The following is an 18,468-nucleotide window of genomic DNA, read 5'->3' as shown; positions in this document are numbered from 1 at the left end:
CAAAAACTGGGTCACAGACAGCAATTAAAATCCATGATGCATGCAAAATCATACAATATTAACCATAAAACTAACCAGAGTATCATATCAGCTTATTAAAGGGAAGAGAAAACACTTCCCTAATCCCACATCTGATGATCAGCCAAACGATAGATTAGTTCAGCACAAACTCACATGTTGAAATGTGATGCAAATATAAAAATAGACTTAAGCGTCTATTTGGTTGTTAAAGTTTACAAAGAGACAAAAGTCCATGTAAACGCAGGCGCCGTCATCAGCGGCAGGCTACCATTCAAAATACTGGGGTAAAATTAATGTCCATATCCTACAAGTAATTTCAATACCTTTTTAAAGACCTTCTCAGAATATTTTAAGACCATATCGCCACTCGGTCCTTAGTTCTAATTAGTATCAAACCTTTACCCTAATAAACAGTTGTGGTTGCATAAATCAATGGATCACAACCATGCACCAGAACTCGGATAAGCTCAGATGAATCAAAGCTTGAGAGAACAAATGATGTGGTTGTTTTCAGCGACAGGCTTCAGCCACTGTTTCAACTCGTCTTTCTCCATCCAGGAGTACGCAAATTTCCATTTTGCCATTATTTCGCTCTGTGGTTTCACTATGTAGAGAGCGTCACATTTCTTTTTACCGCGTTTGTCGCAAATTATGTGACATCACCCGGATGGAGGAGCTTGGCCGGATGCGCCCCAGCCTGAGCCATTCTCATGGATTGAGCACGCCGTTGTTAATATTAAAGGGAAAATAAATATGCTTATGCTTTTTTTTGGAGTCAAACACTTTGGACAATGCTGAAACAAAATTAAAAAATGCAAGTAAGACTTTTTAATAGCTTTTAAGGGCCTTGACTTTCTCATTATTGACTTATCAACTTTAATACTTTATAAGACCTCGAGGACACCCTGATATAACTGAATGCAGTGCTTCTTGTTTGGTCTGATACACACTTTAGATCATATCTCAGCCAGGCAGTGAAGATCGCAGTTTTTTTTAGGAAATCAGATAATAATAATAATAGTTCCTTACATTTATATAGCGCTTTTCTGGGCACTCAAATCGCTTTACACAATGGGGGGGATCTGCTCATTCACCACCAGTGTGCAGCATCCACCTGGATGATGCGACGGCACTTATTTTGCACCAGACCGCACACCACACACCAGCTGATTGATGGAGAGGAGACAGAGGGATGAAGCTAATAATGATATGGGGAGGGTTAGGAGGCCATGATGGACAGAGGGCAGTGGGCTTCTGGATGCCGGGGGTTAACCCCTTACTCTTTTTCGAAGGACATCCTAAGATCTTAAATGCTGTGATTTTATACAGGATGACAATTCCCCGGAAGCCCTGGGGCTGGCTGACTGAAGTTAGAAGTCCGTGTGCATATACTCCATTTACTGTTGATTTTCAGGTAAAGTCTGTATGTCTGAAGGGGGCTGCTACATGATTTCGGTCCAGCCAATAATGATGTACTAACAGCTATTTTGCATATGTAATTAACAAGTGCTTATTTGAAACCAATCACAAGTGGATAATATATTAATAATACATCTGTAAATCCCAACAGTCGACTTGATCAGAGGAAATGAGTGTAGTGAACTCAAAATGTACTGAAGGTTAATTCTACTCATATGAAAAGAGTTGTGGACTCAGTGTTGAAGGTAATGAGTTAATTAAAGACCTCATTACTTTAACTTAAATGGAGTAGGTTCACAGTACTCATATAGATTCGTTTTTTAACTCAGATGGTTTGTAGCAATTGGTTTTCCTCAAATGGTTTGAGTTAGCCCATTGGGGGTTTACAGTACTCATTTGGTTTGAGTTTGCTTTATTTATTAAGCTTTACAGTGCTTAAATTGCTTGATTTACTTAAATTGATTAAGTTCACGGTACTCATTAGGATTAGTTTTTGAACCTTAAGGGTTTGTTGCATGGTTAATGGTTTGATTTATCTTAACTTTTTGGGTTTTACAGTGTACATGTGTAGGCAAGGTCTGAATCATTTTGAGCATAATTACCTTTGATCTTGTTGAAACACTCCAAAAAAGAGTTTTTGTTTTGTTTCTAGTCCAAATATCTCAAAATTCTTAAATCAAGAAGCATTTTTTCCAGTGCCAACAGAGGTACGCAGTCAGTTTCACCCCATAGCATTCAATTTACACATATAATGCAGCCATATATTCTGCTGATATTTCTCAGTTCTCAGAAATGTACACCAGGGCACAATGAGCCAATGTTGAGCTCATTTTAATATAAAGACTCCTGGAGAGACTGAAATGCAGGCACTAGTAGAGCAACATAAACTCCATAACTCATCCAATTTGATCGTGGATCATGTTGACCGCAGCGGCTGACCCCTGATCCACTCGACTCGACCCAGAGGATTGCCCTCTCTGGGCTAAATAGTCTCGATAGTTGCGTGTTAGAAGTGTATAAAGCAACGGGTTCACGCAACTATTCCCATACGTCAAACAGGTGACAAAAAAGTTAACATAAGTATGAGCAGCGGGCGACAGCGAGCGCAAAGACTCCGATGAGAAAAGCTTCGCCATCTGCCAACCCCAAAACGGCAGAAAACAAGCCCAGTACGCGACCACGATGCAGAAGATCATTCCTACGACTTTATGCTTCAATCTACGCCTTCGAAAAGATGATGAGGATCCTCGGGCGAGGTTGGATTGGGCGGCCCAGTAATGTCTAGCCAAACCAGCGTAAAGACCAACCATGAGAAGACCAGGTAAAAGCATGCTAGTGAAGAAGAGTGCAGTCAGATACGCTTTAAACGCTTCAGGAGTCCACGTTGGGAAACAAATCCGCTTTACGAGTCCAACAGTTGCAGGACGTCCCTCTCGAAGACGAATCATGACCATCATGGGAAGAGTCAAGATGAAGGCAGCAATCCAAATTCCCAACGCCATCATCCAGTGTCCACGAGCGGTCGAAAGACGTGCTCGAAAAGGTGCGGCGACTGCACGGTAGCGCTCCATACTCATCGCAACCAAAACAAACACGCTTGCATGCATCGTGAGCAAATCCAAACTCAACAGCACCCTGCAGCCCATCTCCCCGAAAAACCAATCGTGCGCAAAGTAGGTGCAGACGACGAATGGGATGGTGCCGAGATAGAGCAGGTCTGCAGTGGCGAGGTTGAGGATGAAGACGTACATTGATCCGGCGCGCCGTAATGTTGCTGAACGCATGATGGCGAGGGTGTAGAGGTTGCCAGTCAATCCCAAAACACACATGGTGACGAGGGTTGCGCCAAGAAGTGGAGTGACCCAAACTACTCCTGCAACTCCAGCCGTGGAGCTGCTATTAGCTGCGTTACTCATTACTGGATATTAAAAGCAGGTCTTTAGCACTTACAGGTTGCTTTACTGGGAGTTCTTGCATCCAAGGATTCTTTCTTTAGATTCTTGAAAGGAGGATAAAAGACAAATTTTAGTTTTCAGAAAAGTTCTGAGAGCGATCCGACAAGAGTCTGCAGCAAATGAAGGTGAAGCAACTGATTGAATAATCCTTCGGCGATCACTTCTGAACATTCCCATGATCCTCAGTGTGGGATTGTGCTGAAGTAAGAGCTCCGCTGGTGTGTGTTGTTCATCTGAGAATCTGTGTGTGTGTTGTGTCTGCACTTTCTCTCCTTTTTCAGTCTGCTTTCTTCTTCTTCTCTCAGACTGGTGTGATCTGACGTACTCTGAACACCCTGGTGCCGTTTCACACACTGCACTGCACTCAATATTCTTCCATTCACACTGATGTACAAACACACACACACACACACACGCTGCTCTCCTCAAGCTCACATGAAGAAGCAGAAAGAGACCTCAGATTATTAGATCAATACTTTTATTAAAAAGTTGCATTAATCCCTCATGGAAAAGATCATTCTGGCATCATTTGCTGACCCTCGTGTTGCTTTGTTTATTTCTTTGCATCATATGCAGCTCACTTATGGCCATGCATATTCAAATATTCAGACTGAGCTGTCATGTGACACTTGAGTTTGAGAGTAACCAATGAGATTTATGAAAAAAATACAAAGCAAATACTTCCATGAAAGCCTGTTCATTATATGGGGAATCATATGAATGAATTATATGGCAGATAACCAATGCAAACCATTGTGGAACATAAAATAAATCAGGGGTGTGAATATTTTTGCATTTTATTGCAAATTTAAAGACTGTTTGCACCACAGAATAAAATTAAAGGCAATTTTTGCCAAAGAAAAAAAAATCAGAGCTATATCAACTTATATAACAGCAAGATTCTGCTTACAAATTAAGATATTTATACTGAACAATGTAAGTCATAACCTTTAAAACAGCATGAGGGAAATACAGAATGACAGATTGATCATTTCTGACAGAACTATTCCTACCATCACTTAAACATTTGCTTTAATAAATGGGTCAGACGATCAATAAATAACTCACCACTAGATGGAGCCTTTATGCTTTAGGGGTGCTTAACATTGTTCCTGAAGATCGACCTTTACCCATTTCAAACACACCTGCCTGTAATTATCAAGTGCTGTTCAGGTCCTGTTAAATTGCTTCATGTATCTTTGATCAGGGTTGGAGCTGAGCTTTGCAGGAAGGTAGATCTCTAGGAACAGGGTTGAGCTGCCCTGCTTTAAACCCGGGGTGTCCAAACTCGATCCTGGAGGGCCGGTGTTCTACATATTTTAGTTGCAACTCCAGTTAAACACACCTGAACCAGTTAATCAAGCTCTTATTAGGTATACTAGAAACTTCCAGGCTGGTGTGTTGAAGGAACTTAGAGCTAAACTATGAGGGACGCTGGCCCTCCAGCACAGAGATTGGAAACCCCTGCTTTATTCAGTGAAGTTGGTGCAAAAGCAAAGCTCCAGCCAGTTTAGAACAGTGGTTTTCAATCCTGGGCCTGGGAAGCAACGCTCTGTAATCTCCTTTATTTAAACACTAAGAACTCTATGACCTGATCTGCATGTGCCACATAGGAGAGTCATAGGAAAATGTTTGGGTCTCCAGAACCAGGACTGAACCACAGCTATAGGAGATCATTAAAAAAAAGTTCAATGGGAGTGTTTGAGGGTTTCACGATCTAATGATACATAATTCAGCGATACATAATTCATAACGCAGTGTACAAACGGACACTTAGTGTAGAGATGTGGAGTGTGTGCTGAGGATCCGCAGGCTGAGCTCTGTCAGTGTTTGTGTTTGAAGTACGCCTCCACTGTAACACACACACACACACACACACACACACACACATCATCATCACGCTATGTCCACTTATACACACATGTATACACTCTCACACACATAATCTTTGTGTGTGTGTTGTCATGTGATTTCATATCATATTTCATGTGGTATGCCATGTGATGTGATGTGTCATGCAATTTGTATCATGTAATGTAGCACATGATATGTCACGCAATATGCCGTGTTATGTATTATGTGATGTGTCAGTGATCTATCATGTGATATGTAATGTGTTATGTCATCTGTTATGTCATGCTATGTATCATGTAATGTGTTGTGTTATGTAGCATATGATAGGTCATGTGATATGCCGTTATGCATTATGACATGTGATTTGCTGTGCGTTGTGATGTGTCATGTGATGTAGCATGTCACATGATATGCCTTGTTGTGTATCACGTGATATGTAGATATGTATCGTGATATGTCATGTGATGTGTGATGTGATGCATCGTGATGTGTTGTGTTCAATGTGGTGCTGGTATGTACCATGTGATGTGTCATGTGATGTATCATGACATGTCATGTTATGCATCGTGGTATGTCATATGATACGTGATGTGATGCATCGTGATATGTCTTGAGACATGCTGCGTTATGTCATGTGATGTCATAAGTATCATGTGATTTGCCGTATTATGTATCATGTGATTTGTCAAGTGATCCATCATGTGATATGTAATGTGGTATGTCATCTGTTATGTCATGCTATGTATCATGTACTGTGTTTTGTTATGTAGCATATGATAGGTCATGTGATATGCCATTATGCATTATGACATGTGATTTGCTGTGCGTTGTGATGTGTTGTGATGTGTCATGTGATGTAGCATGTCACATGATATGCCTTGTTGTGTATCATGTGATATGTAGTTATGTATTGTGATATGTCATGTGATGTGTGATGTGATGCATCGTGATGTGTTGTGTTCAATGTGGTGCTGGTATGTACCATGTGATATGTCATGTGATGTATCGTGATATGTCATGTTATGCATCGTGGTATGTCATGTGCTACGTGATGTGATGCATCGTGATATGTCTTGAGATATGCTGCGTTATGTCATGTGATGTGATAAGTATCATTTGATTTGCCGTGTTATAATTTGAGATGTCAGGTGAAATTACGTTTTGATATGTCATGTTATGTATCGTCATGTCATGTGCCACATGATGTGATATGTCATGTAATGTATCATGTGATGTTTCATGTGATGTGTAATGTTGTTAAATAATTAATGTAATATGTGATGTTATGTATTGTGATCCGTCGTGTGGTGTTCTGTATCATGCGATATGCCATAAGATATGCCATGTTATGTGTCATGTGATGCGTTATGTATCGTGATGTGTTATGTATCATGTGATAAGCCATGTGATGCATCATGTGATATGTCATGTGATATGTCATCTTATGAATCATCATGTCGTGTGATGTGCCGCATGATGTGATGTCATGTTATGTATCATGTGATATGTCATGCGATTTGTCATATGCCGTGTTATAAATCATGTGATAAGTATTGTGATGTGATGCATCATGTGATATGTCTTGAGATAAGCTGTGTTATGTGTCATGTGATGTGTTAAACATCATGTAATATGCCGTGTTATTTATCATGTGATATGTCAGGTGATATGACATGTTGATATGTCATGCTATGTATCATCATGTCATGTGATGTGCCGCGTGATGTGATGTCACGTTATGTATCATGTGATCTGTCATGCGATGTGTCATGATATTGCGTGTTATGAATCATGTGATGAGTATTGTGATGTGCCACATGATGTGATGTGTCATGTGGTATGCCTTGTGTATCATGTCACATGTCATGTATCATGTAATATGTCATGTGATGTATCATGTGATATGTCATGTTGTGTATCATGTGATATGTCATGTGATGTGTCATTATAACGTGTGATGTGTTACCGCTGTACTCCTGCGGGCTCATAGGTGTGCAGATGAGTGTGTTGAAGTGGCTCATCCAGTCCTTCTGCTCAGTGTCCGTCTCACAGGTGAACAGAAAGCTGCGTTCAGGTGTTTCTATGGTGATGCCGAACTGCCACGCCCCATTACAGTGAGAGCCGGCAGGCAGACCGATGGTCACGCGGTACCCGTGATCCCTGTGTCCCAGAAACACCTCGCCTTTAGCAAACGCATCCTGAAACACAAATAAGAAACAGACAGTCCGCTCTCTCCTCTCGTACTTAAATAATAAGACTGCAAACACTGTGGATGAGCTGCAGTTGAGGCTCTTTTGTACATAGCTCATAGTGTGCACTGCAGAAAAATGCTTGTCACTTAAGAGTTTTTGTCTTGTTTCTAGTTTAAATGTATAAAAATTCTTAAATCAGTCAGCATTTTCTAGACAAGCACAAAATATAGTGTTGTTTTCAGAAATAATGAGTCAAACCGAAGGTTGTTTGTGCTTAAAACAAGCTTAATAATCTGCCAATGGAATAAGCGAAATAATGTCATAACAAAAGTGAAAATTATTATTATTTTGCTTCCCCCATTGGCAGATCATTGTTCTTATTTTAAGGAAAACTCACTTTGTTTTAACTCATTATTTCTGATAGCATATCACATGAGCCAAAATTACAAGTTTCAGTCTTTTAAATGTGATTAATTGCGATTAATTGCAAAAAAAATGTGATTATTTATAGTTATTTTTTAATCGATTGACAACACTAATATATATATATATATTTTTTTTTTTAATTAATTTTTTTTTTATGAAATAAAATAGAAAATCATCTAGAATTAATATTAAATTGTCTTATACTGAATTTAATTGTTTACCTTTTTTTTAATTTATGAATTTATTTTATTTTTCTTGAATATGTGTATTTATATTCATCTAAATGTGCCTATTTAATGAATCTTACCAGGGGATCTTTAAAGTACATGAGTCGTCGATGATCCAGAGTGAACCAGCGCTTCTTAAAGCCCTCTGTTTGCTGTAGACCACAAAACAATACATCAGCTCAATGAGAATGATTGATCAGGGACATTATTTACTGCATGTATCTGCTCTGAAAGGCAGGATCAAGTCAGTGATAGCCACAGTATAAAGGAGCAGATTAAAAACAACAATACTTCAGCTTTACTCGTACTCTTTATAATAGTAGATGTGTGTAAATGTTAATAAATGCACTGTGACTAGTGAACAATCACATCAGCAAAGACTAATAAAGGCTTACTGCTCATTGTTAGTCCACGTGAGATAATTAAGGAGTGAATGATTAATATGAATATGATATATGATATAATACAGCTGGTCAACTTTAGTCTAATCACATCTGAAGGAATGAAATCAGGGCTCTTCCTCCATTACTTCCTTCATTCTGTTCAGGTTCATTCAGAGATGTTACAATGTATCGACAGTGTTCTTTCATGCAGTCATCTTAAATACAATGTATCAAAGAGATCAAAGAAAGTATCCTTTTTTCAAATGTGTGTGTGTGTGTGTGTGTGTGTGTGTGTGTGTGTGTGTGTGTGTGTGTGTGTGTGTGTGTGTGTGTGTGTGTGTGTGTGTGTGTGTGTGTGTGTGTGTGTGTGTGTGTGTGTGTTGATCACCCGTGGGCCGGTTTTCTCCATGTATCCCTCTTTCAGGAAGCTGCGTGTGAGTTTGGGTTTGAGCTGCACAGTGTACAAAAGCAGAGAGTTCATTGACACACACACACACACACACACACACACACACACACACACACACACACATACAGAAACGCACATGCAAACACACACACTGACAGCAGCACAACAAAACACACACACAAGCACATGCACAGAACCAGACACAGACACACAGACATGCACACTGAAACACGCACTACAACACACACACACTAACTAATGCAGCACAACAAACACACACAGACATGCATACTTAAACATGCACCGCAACACACACACACACTGTAACATGCAACATCACACACAAACATGCACCACTAAACATACACACAACTTGTCAAACACACAAACTATTCTCATACACATGCACACACACAAACACGCCTCACTACAAATATACAAGGATGTCAAACACAACGTCGACCATACACACACACACACACACACACACACACACACATTCATATAACTACACTAATAAATGCACATACACTTACATACAAGCACAAACTTAACACACACACACACACACACACACACACACACACACACACACACACACACACACACACAAACATTCACACACACACACACACACACTGCAGGCGTCTGACCTCAGCGTCTGTGGCTCCAGGAAAGGCCACCTTCAGGTAATGCAGCTGAGCAGCACGGATGGAATTAAACCAGTCCACGATCTCCTGACAGACAGCCACACACACACACACACACACACACACACACACACAAAGACGTGTGTTTGTGCGAGATCCATCCACCAAATGGACATTTTATTAGTCTTAATTAGGAAAATAGCTCATAATGCGTCTGTGTGTTTGTGTGTGAGAGGGAGTGTGTGTGTGTGTAATATATACATAACACAAAGCTATATGTGTGTGTGTGCGAGCCATCTGTGTGTATCAAAGCTGATCATGTGTTTGCATGTGTGTGTGTATTGTATGTGTGTTTGTAAATGCATATGAGCGTGCCTGCGTGTGTTTGTATGTGTGTGTGTGTGTGTGTGTGTGTGTGTGTGTGTGTGTGTATCTGACCTTGCTGCTGTCGTGATATACGAAGATGTTGCGTGTGATGTTGTCTTTGATGTATGTGATCTGCAGGCCGTTTGGGTTCCCGATCTTATCCGGCTGGAAGCAGGCATTGAGTGTGTCCACTTTCATCAGCGCCTTCGGCTCCTTCGCCTGCAGAGGGAGACAAACAGTGTCTTACAGTGCAAACAGTGATTAACTACAGTGCAAGACAGAAAACTCACATTTGGAAATGAAAAAGATAAAAATAAAGACTTAAGAAAATGTCAAAACTACAAATAAATATATAACAATTATTTAAAAAAAACTATGATAATAATAAAATATTAATAATAACAATAATAATAATAACAAAAATAATTAAATAATAATAAAAATAGTAATTAATAACAAGAACAATAATAAACTAATAATAATAATAATAATAATAATAATAAATAACAATAATAACAATAATAAGAAAAATAATAATTTATTACATAATAATTAATAATAACAACAATAATAATAATATAATAAGGAGAAGAATTAATAGCAATAATAATAAAAATAATAATAATAATTAATAGCAATAATATTAATAAAATTATAATAAAATAATATTAATATTAACTATAATAAAAATATAATAAGAAAAATGTATAACAACAATAATAATAATAATAATAATAATAATAATAATAATAATACAATGCTAATAAAAATAATAACAATAATAAGATAAGAAATAATAAGATAAGAAATAATAAGAATTATTTATAATAATTATTATTATTTTATTATTATTAATAATAATAAAATAATTATGATTATTAATAATAAAAATAATAACAATAATAAAAATTTATAATGATAATAATGATAATAATAATAATACAATGATAATAATAATAATAATAATAATAATAATAATAAGAACAACAAGAATAATTTATAATAATAATAATAATATAATAATAATAATAATAATAGCAATAATACAATAATAATGATAGAATATTAATAACAATAAGAAGAATTTATAACAATAATGATAATAATACAATATTAATACTAAGAAATAATAATAATAATATTTAATAATAATAACTAATAACAATAACAATAATAATACAATAATAATAATTAATAACAATAATAATAAAATAATAAAAATATAAAATAATAACATTATTAAAAAGAATAATAATAATAAAAACAGACAAAAATGCATTACTTAATGAATTAACGAAAACTTAAAAAAAAAAAATTATTAACAGGACATATACAACTAATACCCAATGAATAACGTCTAGAAAATTACAGAGGAAATGAACGACAAAATAAACATAATAGAGATGACAAAACACAACAAAATTACTTAACCTTAAAAAATTGCAAACACACACACACACAAACTTACATCTAGTTTAGTGTAGTACTTTAGTATGCCTTCCCTCACAGAAAGGACAAATCTTCTATTGAGGAACTGCCCGTTGTCCCGCCCCCTCTTCATTAGCATGCCATCTCTGCTCTCTGTGATTGGTCAGACAGTGTGTCAGTCATCATGCAGTAATCATCAGTGCGGTGTTCAGAGTATTAAACACTCCCGTACCGTCCTCATAGGTCAGCTTTTTTCCCACCTCCGTGAACTCCTGCCTCTCGTACTTGGCTCGAATCCACTGCTCCTTCAGGACCCTCAAAAACACACACACAACCACAAAACTACACTCACCAACACTGCTGATTAAAGACTAATGAGCAGATAATTTGGTAAAGACTCGGTCATTTAAGAAGACGTAACAGTAGTATGGGCGGCACGGTGGCTCAGTGGTTATTCCTGTGGCCTCACAGCAAGAAGGTCGCTGGTTCGAGTCACAGCTGGGTCAGTTGGTGTTTCTGTGTGGAGTTTGCATGTTTTCCCCGTGTTGGTGTGGGTTTCCTCTGGGTGCTCCGGTTTCCCCCACAGTCCAAACACATGCGCTATAGGGGAACTGATCAACTACACTGGCCGTAGTGTATGAGTGTGTGTGTGTGTGCATGATATATTGTGCAGTCCTAAAATATAGTTTAGCATGAGGAGATGGAGAAACTCACTGGCAGTCTCTGTGTGTGGGTTTGTAGTAATAAACAGGAACAGCAGCCTCATACACGGCCTTCATCAAGTCATTTCCACACTCCGACAAGAACTGCAAACACACACACACACACAAACACACACCATCAGTGTTGCCAGGTCTGCAGATTTCCCAAATAACTTATTAGATCATTCCTTTATAAGTTTGCAATTTTCTGTGAGCTGTGTTTCTTGTTTTTGTGTCTTGTTTCTTGTCTAAATATCAAACAACTCTTAAGTCAAGAAGCATTTTTTAGATAAGTATAAAATTTTGTTTTGTTTTTGGGAATAAGTTAAAATAAAGTGATTTTTTTTCTTAAAGAAAGCTAAATAATCTGCCAACGAGAGAAGCTAAATAAAAGCATTTCAAACTGAAAACACTGTTATTTTATGTTCCTCATTTGCAGATTATTTTGCTTGTTTTCAGCTAAAACTCACTTAATTTGATGACTTGCAACTGAAAACAAAACACAATGTTTGTCTTGTCTACAAACAGCTTCAATGTTTAATAATGTGTTGATATTTGGACTAGAGACAAGACAAAAACTAAGAAAAGCTATTTTTTGCAACCACCAGAAGGTTTCTTACTTGTAAATATAAAATGAAACTGAATTATTTACTAATAGACATTGGTCTCAGAATGCAAACCTGGCAACCCAAACACCACTGCAAATCAGTGCTAAAACATACGACATGTTAAATTAGCAAATTACATGCCTACATCTTAAAAAGGTTGTTTAGTGCGCAATATCATGATGTTTTAAACCCTTTTCTCTGTATTTTCTCTTTAAATCTTCATGCCGCTGTAGATAAAACAGCTGATACGGAGCATGACTGGAAAGGAAAAGCAGCATAAATGTATCATAAAGTTAATATGACTCACACTATATTCCAAGTCTTCTGGAGTCATATGAGGCTTTCTGAATCTAAAAATTAACTCATCCCCTTACTTTATTATTCTAACGACAATAAAATAGTCATTCCTTCAATTTAACTCATTCCATATTTTAAAATAAATTAAATTAAATTAAAAATTAAATTAAATTAAATTAAATTAAATTAAATTAAATTAAATTAAATTAAATTAAATTAAATTAAATTAAATTAAATTAAAATTTTTATTAAATTAAATTAAATTAAAATTTTTATTAAATTAAATTAAACGTAACATTCCTTGTTCTTATTAAACTAATAAACAGATATTACAAAAATAAATAAATAAATAAATAAATAAATAAATAAATAAATAAATAAATATTTTATATTTAAATATATATTTTATATTTATATTTTATTTAATTAATTTAATAAACATTTTAATAACATTTAACTTAGAACTTACCGTCAAATGTTTTCCTTGAATTTATTAGTTTTACACGGATCTGCTTATTTTCTGAACAGAAATAAAGACAAAAAAACACCTGAACTTCTGAATCCTCCCAGCGGGACAGTCGGAGGGATTTGACTTTCCCGATTGTGGGAATACTGCGATGAACACCAGAGCAGGCCAGACAGATGAAGACGCCCAGAGAACAAGAGCCCCATTCTGGATCTGACACAAAAACACAATCAGCACTAATACAGCACAATTAAACAGCCCCATGGGGATTTTGCGAGTTCAATGGTTCTTAAGATTAAAAAGATAATTAATCTATCTAATAAAATAGATTTTAATTTATTTTCACAGCAAAACACACTAATTGAATCAAATAATGCCATAAATATTTGCAATAATAAAGCACAATTAAACAGTGTCTAAAGGGTTTTGTGTGTCTAATGGTTCTTAAGATTAAACAAAAAAACAATGTTAGAATTTGTGAGCATTTTTACAGCAAAACACACTAATTGAAGCAAATAATGCCATAAATATTTGCCATTTTCGACTCAATTACTATCATTTTTATTTTAGATTTAAAAAGCATTAATAAAGCGCATCATCAGCACTACAGCACAATTCAACAGTCGTCATCTTGTAATTATAAGGTTCTCTCTGTGTTCTGAAAGGTTTTGAGATATTGAGCTTCAGAGTTTTTGCATTCCATAGCAAACAGCATGTGTGTAACATTTGTTTATTAAATAAAAAAAGTCTTAAAATGTAAATGTAACTTATAAAAAAAAACATCCCTTAATGTAAATAAGTTGTCATTTGATAGGAATATGTCAATAACTCAATTTTGACAAAAATGTCAGACAGAACCTGATAATTCTAAGGTGATGCAGTGTCTAAAGGATTTTGTGAGTCCAGTGGTTCTTTCTTGAGATTAAACAGTTTCATATATTTACACAGCAAAACACATTCACTGAAGCAAATAATGCCATGAATATTTGCCATTTTTGGCTCAATTATTATAATATTTTAATTTTAGATAAAAAAAAACAACACTCAAGTACATCTATTATATCGAGAGACCAAGCACCCACACAAAGCTCAGACCGACATGATAAAACAGAATAAAGGAGACACTGTGAAAACCTGAAAAACACAAAGACACACAGACACCCTGAAGCTAAAGAAACACCTCAAATACCATTAACACACCCTGAAGACACTCAAACACACAGCAGGAGGATATTCCAGCAGTAACTGGGTAAAAATAACACTAAATACACATCTCCCTGACAGATATGAAGGATCAGGACATGCATTTCTGCACAAACAATATCCGGTGACACACTGAAAAAATTAATCAAAGATGATTTACTTTTACTTTTTTTATTTACCTATTTTTTTTTAAGTTAAGGGGTTGTAAACCATTTTTAATGTAGAATTTAAACAAATAAATTAAGTTGAACATTACAAAAGTTTACTTGTTTGTTTAAATTCAACACAAATAAACATTTTTTCAGTGCACTTTCTATGAAGCTATAATGCAGTTATAATGAATTATAACTGTTTATAATGATTTATAATCATTCTGCAAATGTATCTATTGACACAACAGACATTACTGTATTATAATGACAATCACTGCTACATAATAACTCATTTAATAATTCATATTAATTAATTTTCCTTCATATAAGTCTCTTTATACATCAGGGATTGCCACAGCAGAATGAACCGCCAACTATTCCAGCATATGTTTTACGCAGTGGATACTCTTCCAGCTGCAACCTAGTGCCGGAAAACACCCATACACACTCATTCACACACACTCATACAATACAGACAATTTAGTTCATCAATTCCCCTATAGTGCATGTGTTAGGACTGTGGGGGAAACCCACACCAACACGAGGAGAACATGCAAACTCCACACAGAAAACACCAACTGACCCAGCCGAGACTCAAACCAGTGACCTCCTTACTGTGAGACCATAGTGATCTGATAACCACTGAGCACTGATAGTATATGCATTTCACTGTGTGTGACAGAGATGTGAATTTGAATGTAATATTAGTCAGAAGCTTAATAAATATTTACACTGTAACAGGGACACACGCCTCAAAATAAAGTGCGAGCAAAGATTATTAAAAGCTCTGCACACTAATAAAAACATGGTTCTCAGGGGAACCAAAAACGGTTCCTCAATAACAGGGGTGTCCAGACTCTGTCCTGGAGGGTCAGTGTCCTGAAGAGTTTAGCCTCAACCCTAATCAATCACACCTGAACAAGCTAATCAAGCTCTTATATACTAGAAACTTCCAGGCAGGTGTGTTGAAGCAAGTTGGAGTTAAACTCTCCGGGACACCGGCCCTGCAGGACTGAGTTTGGACACTCCTGCTCTATAACATCACAGCCAAAGCACTCTTCAATAGTGAAGCTGACAAGTGTGATTTATCCAGTATTTCAGACCTGAGGACAGAAGTGTGTGTGTGTGTGTCAGACATGAAGCGTTTTACAGAAACACACACTTCCTGTTTCTTCATCTGCGTCTCCACATCCCCATATCACTCTCTCCATCTCTGCCAAGAAACATGAAGAAATCTCAACCACACCTACAGTGGAGATCTGATCTCCGTCCAGCAGACAAACACAAGCTCACAGCACGGCCGACAGCAGTACCACAGTAAAACACAGTACATCTGCTGTACACTACTTAAATCTGCTCCAACATTAATGCAAACACAACCGCAAAACAAACCAGGAATCCTTGTACAGACCCTACAGCTGCTCTCATTACACAGGTATGAACACTCACACACACATGCAGGTTTGTTTTTTTTTCAATTGTGGGGACATTCTATAGGCTTCCATTGCTTTTATAGTGCACACACTGTATTTTCTATTACTCTGCACCAATTTTAACCCAAGCCCTTACAGGAAACGGTGCAGTTTTAGTTTCTGAAAAGAAATAAAACTCATTATCTATTATTTATAAGCCTTTTGAGAAATTGGCACATCAATAATATCCCTATAATTCAGCTTCTCCAGACAGTGTCATACTCATGACAATATACACATCATGTGTGAATACACAAAATGTATGAATATAGTTAAGTTAGCAAATATTTTTGTTGCTTTCTCTTATTTTAATCCGTTAATCAGGTTTCACGTTAATATTTAAGGTTATACAAAGTTTAACATAATATTTTAGTCAGTTTAACTGATGTAAACTGAGACAACACAATGGTTTACAGTGTGATTTCATAAAACACACACACACACAGGTTTACAGGCACTCTGCCCATAGGCCATAAATATTTTGTACAGTGAAAACCACATAAACCCAAACCTCACGCAAACCTCTGGACAATTGTATTTTTTTTTTTTTTTTAGAAATTTAGATTTTTTATTTTAACTTTTAATCATATTTAATGCGCAGACATGATGTGTGTGTCTGCAGACCAAATTAATAGAGTACAACTAATTCATTATACACCATTGTGTGCCTTTAAACCTATACCTGTACACACACACACACACACACACACACACAGCGTATGCGCCAGCCTCTATTCTGATTTCAAACCGGAGAGTTTCCAATCCTACTTCAACTCTGTCAACGCCTAAAGCAATATATAGCATATTTAGCAAAAGGCTATATAAAACACAATAGAAACAGACTATTAAACACTGTTTAAAGCTCGTGCTGTGGTGTGGTGCTGTGCTTCAGGTGAATACTGCCCGTGTGTGTGTGTGTGTGTGTTTATCCGCGCGCAGGTTCGGTCATGTCTGAAGTCCGGCTAGTTGTAGTGAGTGTGTCTGTGAATTGAAACTCACTGTCGGCTCCGCAGTCCGCGCAGCTGCCGTTCCCCGGTTTCTGCAGGACGTGTTTGAGGTTTCTGGCCGCGCGCTCGTTGTCGGTCATCGGTGCGGTGCAGCGGCAGGTCTCCGGTGTCGGTCTCCGGTCTGAGTCTCCGTTCTGGAGGCAGGAGCGGCGGGAGGAGGCGCTGGAGGCCGGAGGTGTTTCAAACATTCGGAAGTAAAGCACAGGAGTTTGTTCAGACTTGTTGTTCCGCATCTGTGTGTGTGTGCGTGTGTGTGTGTGTGTGTACAGGTTTTTGTGATATATCAGGACACAAATGAGCATAATGACACAGAATGACACATGTATTAGGAGATAGTAATGACTTAGGATCATGTCCCCATTTTTAAATCACACAGAATGAGTTTTTTTTTAGAAAGTAAAACCTCTAATTATATGACCCACCCCTAAACCCAACCCATCAGGAAACAATCTGCATTATACATGTTCAAGATACTTCATTGTGTGTGAGTTATAACCATTGGGGCGCTCAATTGTGTCCCCACTTGTCTGTGTGCATCCTCTTCTCATTGGGATATAACAAGACAAGTACACCCATACCGACATGTGTGTCTGTACGAGTTTTTGTGACTTATCAGGACACAAATGTGCATAATGGCGTAGGATGACACAGGTATTAGGAGATTCAAATGACGCCAATAAGGTTTAATGTAAATTAAAATACTTATTTAACAAAATATGCATGCGAAAAGTAAACAGAAGTATAAACTACCAAATCAATAATAATAAAGATTTATGTAACGATGAATGTAAATGTGAAAAACTGTTGTGTGAAATCCAGCGGAGAATTAATAATGTGCAAAACTGTCACAGCATACATGAGTAGTAAATGAAAAAGGTGCGACTCATGATGTCCCCATTCCTCAAAAAGCTTATAAATCATACAGAGTGAGGTTTCTGTACAGTTCCCTGAGGGTTGGGTTTGGGGTAGGCTATGTGAATTATTAACCCCCCCCCCCCCCCCCCCACTTTTAAAATGTCCACTACACCCCTGGGTAAACATGCTTATAAATCAGACACAATGAAATATTTTGAAAATGTAAAATGCAGATTGTTTCCTGAGAGGGTTGGGTTGGCATTTCTGTGTGGAGTTTGCATGTTCTCCCCGTGTTGGTGTGGGTTTCCTCCGGGTGCTCCGGTTTCCCCCACAGTCCAAACACATGCGCTATAGGGGAACTGATCAACTAAACTGGC

At 37.1% G+C, this 18,468-nt stretch overlaps 2 protein-coding genes across 2 annotated transcripts; both read right to left on the bottom strand.

Annotated features, from left to right (window-relative positions):
- Positions 1-2,197: 2,197 nt before the first annotated feature.
- On the bottom strand, positions 2,198-3,480 carry uts2r4 (urotensin-2 receptor 4). Its single transcript, XM_087256335.1, has one exon. The coding sequence runs from the start codon at positions 3,354-3,356 to the stop codon at positions 2,337-2,339; it is 1,020 nt and encodes a 339-aa protein (XP_087112461.1). The 5' UTR covers positions 3,357-3,480; the 3' UTR covers positions 2,198-2,336.
- Positions 3,481-3,859: 379 nt separating this feature from the next.
- On the bottom strand, positions 3,860-17,371 carry zgc:92360. Its single transcript, NM_001002715.1, is given in 11 exon segments — positions 3,860-5,247; positions 7,216-7,447; positions 8,175-8,246; positions 8,866-8,928; positions 9,540-9,623; positions 9,975-10,121; positions 11,371-11,483; positions 11,563-11,645; positions 12,045-12,136; positions 13,485-13,615; positions 17,229-17,371. Coding segments are annotated over 11 exon segments (1,134 nt in total). The 5' UTR covers positions 17,317-17,371; the 3' UTR covers positions 3,860-5,218.
- Positions 17,372-18,468: the final 1,097 nt, after the last annotated feature.

This window comes from Danio rerio, chromosome 6 (assembly GCF_052040795.2).
Source record: "Danio rerio strain M-AB ecotype USA chromosome 6, GRCz13ab, whole genome shotgun sequence".
In the NCBI taxonomy this organism is placed as follows: domain Eukaryota; kingdom Metazoa; phylum Chordata; class Actinopteri; order Cypriniformes; family Danionidae; genus Danio; species Danio rerio.
This window is presented reverse-complemented; position numbering and strand designations above follow the sequence as displayed.